The following is a 14722-nucleotide window of genomic DNA, read 5'->3' on the forward strand; positions in this document are numbered from 1 at the left end:
CGTTTAGATCCCTCAGAAGGGGTTCCTCCTAAGCCACTGACAAAAGGTTCTTTAACTTTCTTTTTCTTTTTGGGTCACACCTGGCAAAGTACACGGGTTACTCCTGGCTTTGCATTCAGGAATTACTCCTGGTGGTGCTTGGGGACCATATGGGATGCTGGGAATTGAACCCAGGTCGGCCTCATGCAAGGCAGACACCCTACCCACTCTACTATTGCTCCAGCCCCTCTTTAATTTTTTTTTTTTAATTCTTGATGGATGAAGAGAGGAGATTCAGAATTTCCATGGCCTTCCGAAAGAGCCTTCACTCAGCTCAACAATACAAGGAACCATTGTTGGCAGCTATAGTGTTTCCCTTGATTAATTTGTTTTTTGGGGGGTGGGGGTTGGGTTTTGGGGATATACCTGGTTATACTGAGGGCTTACTACTGGCTCTGCACTCAAGGGATTACTACTTGGGGGGTCTAAGGGACTGGGGACTCTTCCCACTGCTCTATAACCTGGGTCCCTCCCTTGATTAATTTGCCAAAATGAAAAGTGCAGGACAAGTCATTCCCCCTGAAAAAAATCAAGCCCTAACTCAGGGCTTTCTTTTTCTAGAAGCCTTCATGTTCTTTCCCCAAGAGTCTCCCCCGAACATGACTTTCATCTGTACCAATTAATTTGTGTTTGTATGTAAGCTGGAAATTTTTTTCTGAGTTCTTTACACTTACTACATTCAAGATCTCCCAACTATCAAATGGGGCCAACACGCATCTTTATCTCACAAGCTCTAGAAGGTTAAAGACAACAGGAAGGACCTGTTTTAACCTGGAAGGGGCCACACAATTCTTCAGCAACGGCCACCAGTTGTTAACCGTGAAGTCAGGGCTGCTCCATACAGTCCGTGTGTGAGGGTGCTGCGTGCCACCCATGACCCGCCCGGGGACTCCCTCTCACCTCCTGTGTTGGTGATGGTGACGGGCACACCCTGGACCTGGACGCCATTGATGTTGATAGTCTGCATGGCCTGGGCTGCTGCCGCCAGCTGGGCTGCATTCAGGCTGATGATACTCCCGGCGGGAGCGATCTTTGGCAGGGGACGCTCTTTCCGGAGAATGGCAGCTGAGTGCTTTTTGCTGGTCCCACTTAGATGGGGAGCACGGGCTGCTGGGCTGCTGCTACACGTGGTGGTAGAGGTGGCTGCCGCTGTTGCTGGGGGGCTGCTGTCTTGGACAAGGACCGTCTGCACCTCACCAGAAGGAGTGCGGATATAGACCTAGGAGGGGTCAGAAGGAGTCAGTGCCCAAGGAGAGATGAGGCTCTTAGCACATTTAAAAGCAGAGCTGGGGGCCGGAGCAACAGTACAGTGGGTAGGGCATTTTTGCCTTGCATGTGGCCATGTGGGTTCAATCCCCGGCATCCCATAAGGTCCCCCACGCACTGCCAGGTGTAACTCCTGAGTGTAGAGCTAGGAGTAACCCCTGAGCATCACTGGGTGTGACACCCCCCAAAAACAAACAAACAAACAAAAACCTCAGAAATTTCTGGCCCAAGAGATAGCATAGCAGACAGGGTGCTTGCCTTGGCACGTGGCCGACCTGGATTTGATCCCCAGTATTCCATGTGGTTCCCCGAGCCTGTCAGGAGTGATTCCTAAGTGCAGGGCCAGGAGTAACCCCTGAGAACTGCCAGGTGTGGCTCCAAAACCAAGATGAATAAATGCAAAACTTTCTCCCTGCCCATGTAAAAGATGGGAAGCCCCTAACAGCCCACATCTTCGGAACTTGCCTACACCTTCTCTTGTACACCACTGATATTCAACCAAAGGATGATGCTTGGCCCACACTGAATTAGCAAATTTGGAATGGTGATTTAAAAGAAAATCATTTACTTCTGGGGCTGGAGTGATAGCACAGCGGGTAGGGTGTTCACCTGGCACACGGCCAACCCGGGTTCAATTCCCAGCATCCCATATGGTCCCCTGAGAATCGCCAGGAGTAATTCCTGAGTGCAGAGCCAGGAGTAACCCCTGTGCATTGCCGGGTGTGACCCAAAAAGGAAAAAAAAAAAAAGAAAATAATTTACGTCTGCATAAAAAACCTCAATGGTCGAATATCGTTACTGGAGAATTGAAGGCAACTAATGGATGACCTGACAAAAGTGACCATCACACAAATAAAAAAGCTTTGAGGAGGCAAGCTAATGAGAACAGCTTTTCCCCAACTCAGACTGCCTAATGCTCACTGTTGACAAGACAACAGGAAATAGGCGCTCACACTCCCATTAGGCGGAGGCGTATGAAGTGACCTAGCCCTGCCAGAAAGAGATCTGGGATTCTGGAGAAAATTTCCTACAAGTATGCATTTGGGGCCTCATAAAATGAGGAGAGCTTCTGATGGTAGTAGGGGTACCAATCTGGCATGGATCAGCAGGCTGAGATGTCCACAAGGGAGAGATGAAATGAGACTGGTTCCATATAGGGACACTGATCCAGAGAAGAGATCAATTAAGGGTAACAAGAGGATTCTGTCAGCAATGGGAGTTGTGGAATATGGAAAGGGAGAAAACTGGAATGAACCCTGTGGTATTGAGTGGGAATTAGAGATAATGGTGGAAACTCCTGGGTTTCTACTAGTTCAAGTGTAAGTATCAATGAGTACATGTGTGTGCATACTCATTTCTATCTAGTACATACAGATATAAGTATTCACAGTACTATCATTATATATACATATATATGGACACAGAATATGTACATATGCTTCTTGGTTGTATTTATTGAGAAGGGCTGGGCACAGCAACACTCTAATAGCTATGAACTCACCTAGTTTACATGTCTTAGCTTCTCAATCCTATGAACTAGAGTCCCTTGGTAGAACAGCTGGTTCCAGAACTGGGGGCAGGGAAAGTACAAAAAGAAACTTGGGGCCGGAGCGATAGCACAGCGGGTAGGGCGTTTGCCTTGCACGCGGCCGACCTGGGTTCGATCCCCGGCATCCCATATGGTCCCCTGAGCACTGCCAGGAGTAATTCCTGAGTGCAAAGCCAGGAGTAACCCCTGAGCATCGCTGGGTGTGACCCAAAAAGCAAAAAAAAAAAAAAAAAAAGAAAAAAAGAAACTTGGAATATGTTGCTCTAGGAAGTAAAGAATGTCCAAAGACTGATGGTGACATGTGAAAAGAACACAAGAGTCAACCTGAAGGGGCCCCACTAGCCAAATATTGGACAACAGGACATCAATGGATTACAGCCCATTGAAAAGAACAGGAACCTATGGGTCCACACTGATTAAAATGGAGAAAAAATAAATAAATAAATGGAGGGGCTGGAGTGCACAGCGGGTAGGGCGTTTGCCTTGCACTCGGCCAACCCGGGTTCGATTCCCAGCATCCCATATGGTCCCCTGAGCACTGCCAGGGGTAATTCCTGAGTGCAGAGCCAGGAGTGACCCCTGAGCATCACTGGGTGTGACCCAAAAAGCAAAAAAAAAAATGGAGAAGAGAATGATAGAATAAAAAAAAAAATCTATCCTCCAAAAGAGAAATAGGGCTCCGAGGGCTTTGATAAAATAAGGAACAAAGTACTAATATATACTATTTCATGAGTGAATAGTACGTTTCTGACCCTTGGTATCTATAAGTTCCACATCCCAGGAGTCAATCAATGGACACCCAAGGCTGTATTCTCCCTGAATGTGACCTATGAATATGGAAGGTCAATTATGTTTACTGAAAAATATCTGCTGGGGCTGGAGTGATAGCACAGAGGGTAGGGCATTAGCCTTGCATGTGGTCAACCCGGGTTTGAGTCCCAGCATCCCATATGGTCCCCTGAGCACCACCAAGAGTAATTCCTGAGTGCAAAGCCAGGAGGAACCCCTGTGCATCACCAGGTGTGACCCAAAAAGCAATAAATAAACAAACAAACAAATAAGAAAAATATCTGCCAATAAATAGACCCAACAGTTTAAATCCATGGTGTTCAAGGGTCAACTGATAACCCCAGAATGAAGAATGAAGGATTTCCTACAGGGTTTAGCTGAGCAGTAGCCACCAAGACTCTCAAGATCATGGAAATCACATACACGGAAGCTACTTTTTTTTTGGGGGGGGGGTGGAGAAGAACACACCTGGCAGTGCTCAGGGTTTTTTATTTTTATTTATTTGCTTTTTGGGTCACACCCAACAATGCTTAGGGTTTACTCCTGGCTCTGTACTCAGGGGTTACTCCTGGCGGTGCACAGAGGGACGATATGGGATGCTGGGGATTGAACCCAGGTCGGCTGCATGCAAGGCAAATGTCCTCCCCGCTGTACTACTGCTTCAGCCCAACAGGGTTTCTTCTTGACTCTGCACTCAGGGGTCACCCTGTTGTGCTTGGGGGACCATATGGGATGTCGGGAATCAAAACCAGGTCAGATATGCATAAGGCAAAAGCCCTACCTACTGTACTATCACTCTGACCCCCAAGAAGCTACTTTTCAGAGGCCTAGAAGACATGGCCACTGAGTGCCATGTGGTATCTTGATGAATCAGGGAACAGAAAGAAGACATTAGTGGAAAAAACTTAAGACATCCACATCATGCCTGGAATTAGGTAACTGTGCTATATTAGAATCAGTTTCTTCATTCAACAAGTATATTTTGGTAATGTAAGATGTTTAGTAACAGGTGAAACCAGGTAAGCAGTGTACAGATTCTATTTCTACTTACTACCTCTGAAACCTGCCTGTACATAATAAAAACTTACTCTGAAATATAAAATATTAGTTAAGAAAATTTCTATCATAGTAAATATACTAAAACAAGTGGGCAAAGTCTGATGAGGAATAGGTTATTTACATAATTTCAATCTCTAACTACAAATTCAAAGAGGTAAAAAAGGAACTTTTTTTGCAGAAATCTGCCAAACATCATTTTGACAGCATGGAAACTATGCAACCCCTTCAGGATGCAGCTAGGACACAGGATCTTTTCCGTGGGTTTATTTTTTTTTCCTGAAGAAAATACATAGCTTGCAGCAAGTCACAAGGAAACATCACAAAAACCTAAACGAGAAACATTCTACAAAATGACAGGCCTGTACACTTAGAAAGTGTCCAGGTCTTGGGGCTGGAGCGATAGCACATCGGGTAGGGCATTTGCTTTGCACACGGCCGATCCGGGTTCAGTCCTTAGCATCCTGTATGGTCCCTTGAGCACCGCCTGGAGTGATTCCTGGTTGCCTAGCCAGGAGTAACCCCTGTGCATTGCCATGTGTGACCCAAAAAGAAAAAAAAAATAGTGTCAAGGTCAGAGATATAGCATAGGGGTAACACACTGATGCTGGTGTGACCCACCAGTGTCTCACACTTGGATATGGCTTAACACAAATTACAGTACTGGCATCGCTGTGTTAAGGAGCTTGCCCTGCATATGGCTGACCCCATTTCAATCCTCGTTTCCCCATATGGTTCTTGGATGTGACCAGGAGTGATCCCTGGGCACAGAGTAAGGAGTATTAGCCCTTGACTCTGCCAAGTGTGCTCTCCCACCCTGCCCCTCAGAATATTGTCAAGATCATGAAAGTCAAGAAAGACAAGAAAAGGGGCTGGAGCGACAGCATAGCAGGCAGGGCGTTTGCCTTGCATGACGCCGACCCGGGTTCGATTCCCAGCATCCCAAATGGTCCCTTAAGTACCACCAGGAGTAATTCCTGAGTGCAAAGCCAGGAGGAGCCCCTGTGCATCGCCAGGTGTGACACAAAAAGAAAAAAAAAAAAAAGAAAGACTAGAAAAGATCCAAGAGGCAAAGAGACCTGACAACCAAATGCCATCCTGGGCTCAAGTCTCTTAGAGATTCATCTGCACCTCAACTTCTTTCTCCCCACTGGCTAGTCCTTCATATTTCCCTTAAGTAAAAGTACCTTATTTACAAAAGATAAACTAATGCTATTCTATGAGTTCCTGTGGCAACAAAAGAAACATTGGGACAAGTGCTGAGACTTGGATGTGGTTTCCAGATTACACATTAGTGGGTTTCAATGATAATTTGCCAGCAGAGAAAGTTGTATCATTACATACAACATCACTATACAAAAAATTTTCCTTTCTATATATGACATTCACAAGCGATGGGGAACACTGATGGAAAGGTAGGTTCAAATGGTTCAGGGGAAGAAAGTTCTTTGTCATATATATTTTAAAAAAAAAAGTTGGTCTTGGGGCTGGAGCAATAGCACAGTGGGTAGGGCATTTGCCTTGCACGCTGCCGACCTGAATTCGATTCCCAGCATCCCATATGGTCCCCTGAGCACCGCCAGGGGTGATTCCTGAGTGCAGAGCCTGAAGTAACCCCCGTGCATTGCCGGGTGTGACCCCCCACAAAAAAAAAAGAAAAAAAATAGTTGGTCTAGAGCATTACTACAGCAGGAGGGATGCTTGCCTTGCATAAAAATGAGATGGGTTCAATCCTCAGTGCCACATATGGTCCCAGACTAGGAGTTATCCCTGAGCACAGAAATAGGGTTAAGCCCTGAGCACTGCCAGATGTGCCCCCACTCCCCCCCCAAAAAATAAAAAAAGGTCCAAGGCCTGAGACAAAGTACAGCAGGGCATTTCCCTTGCATGCAGCTGACCTGGGTTCAATCCCTGGCACCATATATAGTAGCTGAGCACCGCCAGGAGAGATGCCTGAGTGTAGGGGCAGCAGTAAGCACTAAGCCTCACTGGGCATGGCTCCCAAACAAAACACAAACAAACATCCTGGGGCAGGGATGGAAAGGTAGTAGAGAGGTTAAGGCACCTGACTTACATTTAGCTGACACCAGTTCAAATTCCTGGCACCACATGTGGCCCCCCTCGCACAGCCCGGCGTCACTCCTAAGCAGAGTGTCAGAAATAGCCCCTGAGTACCTCCAGGTTTGGCCCAAATTCCCCAAAATACTTCCAAAAAGTATTTTGAAAAATAAAGATAATGTGTGTGGTCTGGGTGGGGAGAGAGAGTCAAAGAGTGAACGTGTATGCTGAATACTCCCTGGTTGGGAGTAGTCCCTGAATACCAGCAGGAGTGGCCCAAGACCAGAGAAATAAAATAATAATAGAAACTATATGCCAGGGATGTAGCTCAGCGTAGAATACTTGCCTCATATGTGTGAGGCCTTAGGCGTGATCCTTGACTATAGAGAAATGAAATACAAAATAATATAGCTAACCCTTTCCTTAAGAAGGCCAGGATCTGGGACTGGAGCGATAGCACAACGGGTAGGGCTTTTGCCTTGCATGCAGCCGCCTTGCATGCAGCCGACCTGGGTTCAATTCCCAGCATCCCATATGGTCCCCTGAGCATGGTCAGGAGTAATTCCTGAGTGCAGAGCCAGGAGTAACCCCTGTGCATTGCCGGGTGTGACCCAAAAAGCAAAAAAAAAAAAAAAAAAGAAGGCCAGGATCTGTGCCCCACCTGTCACTCTCAAGACATGGCAAGACATGGGTCCCTAGGGAAGGGAGGAGATGCAGCCTAGGGTGTGTGCACCAAGTGGATCAGCACATTTCTCACCTTTCAGGTAGGTCTAGGAATGAAACCTCGCAGATAGCTTAGTATTAAGTACTCTCTAAGAAGTCACTTGGCAACACATACTCTGTCAGGAGAGAGGCAGCGTTCTCAGGTACCTCAGATTTCCTCCCTGTGTGACTTCCAGGTTCATAGTTCGACTGAAAAGGCCAGCTTCCCCCATCACTCACTGGGATCCTCAGGTTATTGATTCCTCAATGACAGGAGCTGCTGCTTAAATTAAAAAAGCTGAGGGCCAAAGAGATAGTACAGTGCGTGGGTGCTAGCCTTGCACATGGCTGTCAATCCCTGGCATCCCTGAGCACTGCCAGGAGTAATTTCTGAGCTCAACCAGGAATCATCAGATACATTCCACGAAAACAAACAAAAATCTTTGGGACAGGGATCAGAGCAATAGTAGAGTGGGTAGTGACTTGCTTTGTACGTAGTTAACCTGGTTTCAATCCCTGGCATCCCATATGGTTCCCAAGAATTCCTGAGCATTGTCAGGTATGGCCCAAAAACTTTAAAAGAAAAAAAAAAATCTCTGGGAGGTCTGGGTTTGCTCGATGGCACCACACGGTCCCCACCAAATACAGAGCTTCCTAAAACCATTGGATGCGGCCCAAACCTAACAAAAATTCATAGCCAAGAATATAATTCAGTGGAGGAGTACAAGACTCAGACGTATGAGGCCCAAGGTTCAAGCCTCAGCACCAAAGGAAAAAAAATTCCTTGCACAGTTTTCAGTGTAAGACAAAGACAATGAATGAAAGGGCTGAGGAGATGCCTCAGTGAATAGGAGCACATGCATGCAGGAGACCCAAATTTGATTCCCAGTACCATAAGCTTCTCTAAATATCACTGGAACCTCCCCACTCTGGATGAAAAAAAAAAGACAATGATGAATTATGGTAGAAAATGGAGGAGTATGAGGTTTGAATTCAGATATAAGTTAAATTTTAGCTCTAGTCATATATGTCCTATAAGGACTTGAATACTTTACTATTTGGGTGAGTGCCAGGGATCAAACCTAGGGCCTCCTATAAACGAAACAGTTCTACTGAACTACAATTCCATGCCGTGTTCTTGGACACTTTACAGCAACTATAACTGGGGCATGACTAGCATTTGGTAGGCATATACAAAGAATAAAACTGGCCTCACTGGGCAAAAAGATTCCAGTGTCTTGGACCATCTTAGTTCCCACATGAATCTAGCCTAAAATGTTCCCGTTACTAAGCTAGGTTGTTGCTTCCTATGTTTTTCTTTCTTTCGGTTTTTGGGCCACATCAAGCAATGCTCAGAGCTTACTCCTGGCTCTCAGCTCAGAAATCATTCCTGGCAGGGTCAGAGGACCACTCGGAGTGTGCTGGGGACCAAACCCGGGTCAGCTGTGTGCAAGGCAAAGGCAAATGCCCTACATGCCGTACTATTTCTCAGACCCCTCTTATGTTTTTCTTGTCCTTGACATGACATTACTTTCTTCCCATCAAACTCTATTTGATGAAAATTTGAAACTGAAAATTTCAAATTGAAATTGAAATTTTAAAACTCAAAATTTCATTTTTGCTACTATGCCGAGTGTATAATTTTATAGAAAAACAAACTTTATTATTACAAAGTCCAATCTACCTCCCTTAAAAAACTTCCATAAAGAAAAAGTGACCCAAATTTAAGTATAGAAGTATATTTTATCCAGTTTCTAAAGATACATTCTGCAAAGCCACATCAACAGAAGAGGCCCTCGGTCTCCCCCAGCCACGCTGATACCCAATACACAGAGCAAGCAGGAGATGCACCAGCAGCACCCTGGAGAGCAAACTGAGGGGAGCAGGGTGGGGTGCAGGTAGAGGATGTGGATCGTACCTGAGTAGGCGTCGGCTCAGCTGCCTGGATCTGAAAGTTCTGGGAGGGCTTCTGGGGAACTGTGGGGAGGGTGGCAGATGCCGCCTGCACCACCCGCAGAGCCTGCTGGGGGATCTGCACCACCTGCTGCTGCTCCGCCTTGGGGGGCACCACCTGGACCTGCTGTACTACAGCTGGCTGGCCCCCGCCCGGGCTCTGGACGATGAGCAGGTTGTTGCCCGCCTGGATGATGTTGTCTGCGGTGGTCTCGATCAGCACCGTCTCCACCTGCTCAGCCACGGTCACGGGCGGCTGTGAGGCAGGAAGACTCTTCTTCCTGGCTTTCTTGTTAGTCTTAGACAGTGGGGTCGGGGGGCTCTCTGCGAGGAGCTGAGTGGGGGCCCCAGTGTCGCTGGTATTCACGAGGTTGTTGACAGGCAGAGTGAGCGTCACGTTGCCACCCCCACCTGTCAGCTTCACTACATTGGCCCCGCTCTGCACGGGGGTGGTGGTGGTGTTCGACTTCTGGAGGGGGGCTGGCTTGATGGGGACAGGCTTGTGACTAGATGGAGAGGGGGTGATGATGGCTTGGTTGGTGCCAGGGATGATTTGGATCTGGTTGGTGAGATTGGGTTGTACCTGGATGGTCTGGGTACCACTTGCCTGAATCTGAGGGACTGTCTGGTACTGGATGTTAGCATTTGATCGGGTCCCTTTGTTAATCATGGTGGGATTCTGGATGGCAAAGACCAGCTGCCCCCCAGGATAGGACGTGCTCAGTTGTGACCCCTGAATCTGAAGTATGTTTCCTTTGGAGGACAAGATTCCAAAGCTATTTTTGCCAGGACTGAGAGGGAGAGGGGCCGGTTTGATGGGGACAAGCTTCCGAGGTGTGGGTTGGGGAGGCGCAGGAGGAGTCACAGCAGCTTCCACAGCTGGAGGGCCAATTTTGCTACATGTTGCAGCAAGCAGGGCCAAAGGAGACGGCTGGGAGTCCTGCAAAGCAGCAGAGAAGAGAAATGAGATGGGGAAGCCTGTATCCCAGCTGTATACATACACACACACACACACACACACACACACACGCACGCGCGCGCGCTCTCACTCATATATGTGCTGTGCTCCCAGCCCCCTACGCCTTCTGATTTCTTCACTGAGTTGGGAGAGATTCCATTAGAAAAGTCTCAGGAAGAAACTCCCAGCACCCCATAACCAGGCGAACTAACAACATGTGCTGCACACACCTGGTTTTGACAGGGACATGGAATTACCCTCAGTCGTGAGACAGTTTGTTAGCCCACCACAAAGATCGTGACATCCCTGACTCTTCAACTGATGGACAGAAGGTGGGAGGGAATACCAGGCAGAACAAACACTCAGCTATGTGCCCCCTAAAGCTTGGGACATGCTGATAAGGGCATGCCTTATCAACAGCAGGCTGTTTCAAGTTTGCAAGGAAAGTGTCCCTGGAGTTTTCCTGTATATGGTCAAGGGGGTCAGATGGAAGGGATCATGTATTTATTTTATTTATTTATTTATTTTTGGCTTTTTGGGTCACACCTGGCGATGCACATGGGGTTACTCCTGGCTCTGCACTCAGGAATTACCCCTGGCGGTGCTCAGGGGACCATATGGGATGCTGGGAATTGAACTCGGGTCCGCCACGTGCAAGGCCAACGCCCTACCCGCTGGGCTACTGCTCCAGCCCTGGGATCATGTATTTAATCCTGCTTTCCCCTGCCCCAACTCTGACACCTTAGTTAAGTGACCACAGTTTCAAAGCTCAGAACGAGTGGTCAACTCCATCCTAGAACGTTAGTACAGGCAGTTTTCAATTGTGATGTAACATTTGTGTCAGTGGGTCCTCTGGGCTAAGGCAACTGCCACACTCTCAGGGTGCCGCCTGACTCACCTGGGTGGTGGAGGCAGCGGGCTGCAGGTAGTCACTGGGACTGACAGCGGCAGTGGCAGCCATGCTGGTCTCTGGATCTGCTGGGAGAGATGTGCAGAGTGAGGCACAAGCTGCCTAAAAGGAACACTTGCCCGCATGCCTCACATTCCATTTTTTGCCTCTACTTGCTGCTGTTGCTCCTAGAGAAATTTAGGTTCTTTTCTCCACACTTTCCCATTCAAGGTTAATGGGCATCCATACTTCCCCCAGCAGATTACCTTCTCCCGTTCTCAGACTTTACCCTTAATAATGCCTGGAATAACACCAAGAAAATGAAAGGGTTCTGGGTTTTGGCACCTAAGCTGTGCCCTCTTTTCAAGCACTTTCTGACAGGCTCTTCAGAGGTAACTTGGAACCCTCATATGGTGGATAAGGAAGCCTAGTCTAACTAATCCCTTAGCGCTCACTCAAGCTTCCTGCTCATGCCCGCTGCAGCCAGATGCCAAGCCAGCCCAGGAAGAAGCACTACTGGGCCAGGATCCCTGATGAAGACACCCATGTTCCATGAGGTCCTCCTGATCTCTGCTCAGCCTTCACCACAAAGGCCCAGCGACCCAGGTGAGTGACTGCTCAAATAATTACACTCCCATGGAGGTCACAGTTGAGCTCTGGGTATTCTGAGACTAGGAAAACAAAGAACTATGATGAATGAAAATACAGTAAATCCTATTTTTGTTTAGATGTTTCTATACTTGTAAAAATATAGCACGAAAAGACTAAAATGCTAGGGCTAGAGCAATAGTACTGCAGGTAGGGTTTTTGCTTTGTACCTCGACAACCCAAGTTTGATCCTTGGCATCCTATATAATCCCCTGAGCACCACCAGGAGTAATTCCTGAGTGCAGAGCTAGGAGTAACTCCTGAACTTCTCCAGAGTCCCCCCCCAAAAAAAAACCAAAACAAAACATATCTTTTAAAGTTTCTCCTTGTTTTTCTGTACTTTCTCATTTTACCACAATGAATATACCCCCAGTAGACCTTTTATTTGGGGACAACATGCAGTGGTTTTTGATGCTTGGGGGACCTGGTGATGTCAGGGATCAAATGTAAGCCTCCCACATGCAAAGCCTGTACTGTAGCCAGTTGAGCTATCTCCTCAGCCCAAGGACATTTTTTCAAAGGAAAAAAATTTAATTGAGCTATAGGGATTTAATAAAGCACTTGCCTGCCCTGAATTTAAGGGACTTGGGATCAATCTCTGGCATCACAAAATAACAATAAAAAATAATAATAATAAGGTGCGTTAAGAAAATTATAAAGGAAATCTATAATCTCAAACCTGATCTAGAGAGAAGTAAAATGGACATTTTGAGATGTAGAAGGGAAAGAATCACAATTCTGGGTCAGAAAGATAGAACAGCAGGTTAAAAAGCTTGCCTTGCATGCAGCTGATCCAGGTTTGATCCCGGCACCCCATATGGTCTCCCAAGACTGCCAGGAGTGATCCTTGAATGCAGAGCCAGAAATAAGCACAGCTGGATGTGACCAAAAAACAAAAAAGCAAAACAAAACAAAAATAATCTTCATTCTATATAGTGCTTAAATCACTAAGGAACACTAAACAGATTAACCTCTGGAGAGCAAATTTCAGGAAGACAGAAAGAAAAAGGCTGTTTACTTTCAAGACATAGAAAGCCAGGATGACTCAGGCACTGAGCCCCTGTTGGGCATCTGGTGAGATGCCCAAGACATCAAAAGAACAAATCAGAGGGAAGCCGAACTATTTCATCCATTTAATTCAGGTCTGCTTCTGGCTTCTCTTGGGAGAATGATTCGTAAATGCAAAAAAGGTGAAAGGGTAACTAAAGGCTGGCAAGAAGGCAGCTCAAAATCTAGGTTTCCAGGCCCTCAGGCCACAGAAATTGCATTGTGAAGGGGAGGCTCTACAGGCACACTTGTAAACTGAGTAAGGAGTCAGAGGGCAGCTCTGTATATCAAGATCCTGAAATATTACAAACACTGATCCCAGGCAAATCCCAACACAGATGACTGAACAGCACTGTAATTACTGAGGCAAGGAAGCAATGAGCACAAAAAATAAGCACCAGGTTACCAACAAAGTGAGTCACGCTGAACAAATCCGTTTTATGGGGTTTGGCATGAATACATCAGGGAAACAGTATATACACTGCATTGGATTTCAACAGGCAGCTGACTGAACATTTCATAATCTTCCTGTAAACCAGGAAGGAACAAACTGCAGATAGGACGGATGGTCTCATGTGGGGGCTAAACTAAGACATCTTTTTTTTGGGGGGGGGTCACACCCGGCAATGCACAGGGGTTACTCCTGGCTCATGCACTCAGGAATTACCCCTGGTAGTGCTCAGGGATCATAAGGAATGCTGGGAATCGAACCCAGGTCAGCCACGTGCAAGGCAAATGCCCTATCCACTATGCTATCACTCCAGCCCCACATCTCTCTCTTAAGTGCAGAGAATGACATGGCCTGCCTGAGGAGCTTGCTGATGCCAGCGGGATTCAGACTAGGGCTGGGTCCCAGCAGTAGGGCCTGTGCACTTCCTATGGGGACACCTGTTTTCCCTATAAATGTGTTCTCAGTATGTGAGGATCGTCTCAGAAATGAACATACATTACAGAACTGGGGGCGACTGCTGCTTAAGTAAGATTTGTTTGTTTCAGGGCCTGTGTGTTTACAACTAAGCTGGTGCCAAGCAGCACCATTCTGACTGCGTGGGCTAATCAAGACAACTTAACTCTGCACTTTGAATTCATGGTGCATTTAGGCAAAGGAAGGGATGACGCTTAGAAGCGTGGGAGGACTGTGCCTCTCTACACCAGACACTGCAGAGTGGGCGTACCGCATGCACAGAGCAGGGGTAGGCTGTCAAATTGGGGCTTATTCTGACAGTTAGTTTTGTGCCCTAGAGGCTAGAAAACATGGTGTCAGAATAGTCTATTTACCACTCAAACTTGAGAAACTACAGGGCTAAAAGGCAAGTTAAATTTGTGGATGCTACAAAACTGAGTATCATAAATACAAGGGATGTCACTATTAAAGTTCAGAGATATTACTAAAAAATACATGTACTGTGTTCTTGGAGAGAATGGGACTCCAGACCTACATGAGAACTCAGACTGCGATAGTCTCTAGTGGGGTGGCTATGACTTGTCTCTTTGAGCCTCACTGTACACCCACAAGGCAAAAGTTTTGTGAATTCTAGGAGGCATCAGGAATTGCCAAGAAAAGCAGGCATGGGGTGGAGAGATAGTAAAACAGATAGGGCATCTGCCCTGAACTCAGCAGACCCCGGTTGAATCCCTGACTCCATATGGTCTCCCAAACCCTATCAGAAGTGATCCCTAAGGGGCTGGAGTGATAGCACAGCGGGTAGAGTATTTGCCTTGCATTCGGCCGACCCGAGTTCAAATCCCAGCATCCCATATGGTTCCC

The 14722-nt window shown here is 46.9% G+C and overlaps 1 protein-coding gene and 1 long non-coding RNA gene across 8 annotated transcripts in view; one reads left to right on the forward strand and one right to left on the reverse strand.

Moving 5' to 3' along the window:
• LOC129403380 (uncharacterized) overlaps window positions 1–14722 on the forward strand; it is a 42207-nt gene that overhangs the window by 12701 nt on the left and 14784 nt on the right. For all 5 annotated transcript variants that reach the window (XR_008629161.1, XR_008629157.1, XR_008629158.1 and 2 more), the window contains one exon: window positions 11743–11865. This is a non-coding gene — a long non-coding RNA (uncharacterized LOC129403380). The remainder of the gene's footprint in view (window positions 1–11742; window positions 11866–14722) is intronic.
• The window catches only part of SP2 (Sp2 transcription factor), a 35311-nt gene that overhangs the window by 4460 nt on the left and 16129 nt on the right, over window positions 1–14722 (reverse strand). Inside the window, exons 2-5 of one of the 3 annotated variants that reach the window (XM_055130702.1) lie at window positions 12685–12782; window positions 11269–11345; window positions 9378–10352; window positions 940–1258 (exon numbers count right to left, since the gene is read on the reverse strand). In XM_055130702.1, coding sequence (XP_054986677.1) covers window positions 940–1258; window positions 9378–10352; window positions 11269–11345; window positions 12685–12724 — 1411 coding nt within the window. In that variant the 5' untranslated portion in view covers window positions 12725–12782. Of the gene's footprint in view, window positions 1–939; window positions 1259–9377; window positions 10353–11268; window positions 11349–12684; window positions 12783–14722 lie in introns of all 3 variants that reach the window. The other 2 variants (XM_004608708.2, XM_055130703.1) reach the window with 2 other exon arrangements.

The sequence above is a fragment of the Sorex araneus genome, chromosome 3, assembly GCF_027595985.1.
Source record: "Sorex araneus isolate mSorAra2 chromosome 3, mSorAra2.pri, whole genome shotgun sequence".
Classification (NCBI taxonomy): domain Eukaryota; kingdom Metazoa; phylum Chordata; class Mammalia; order Eulipotyphla; family Soricidae; genus Sorex; species Sorex araneus.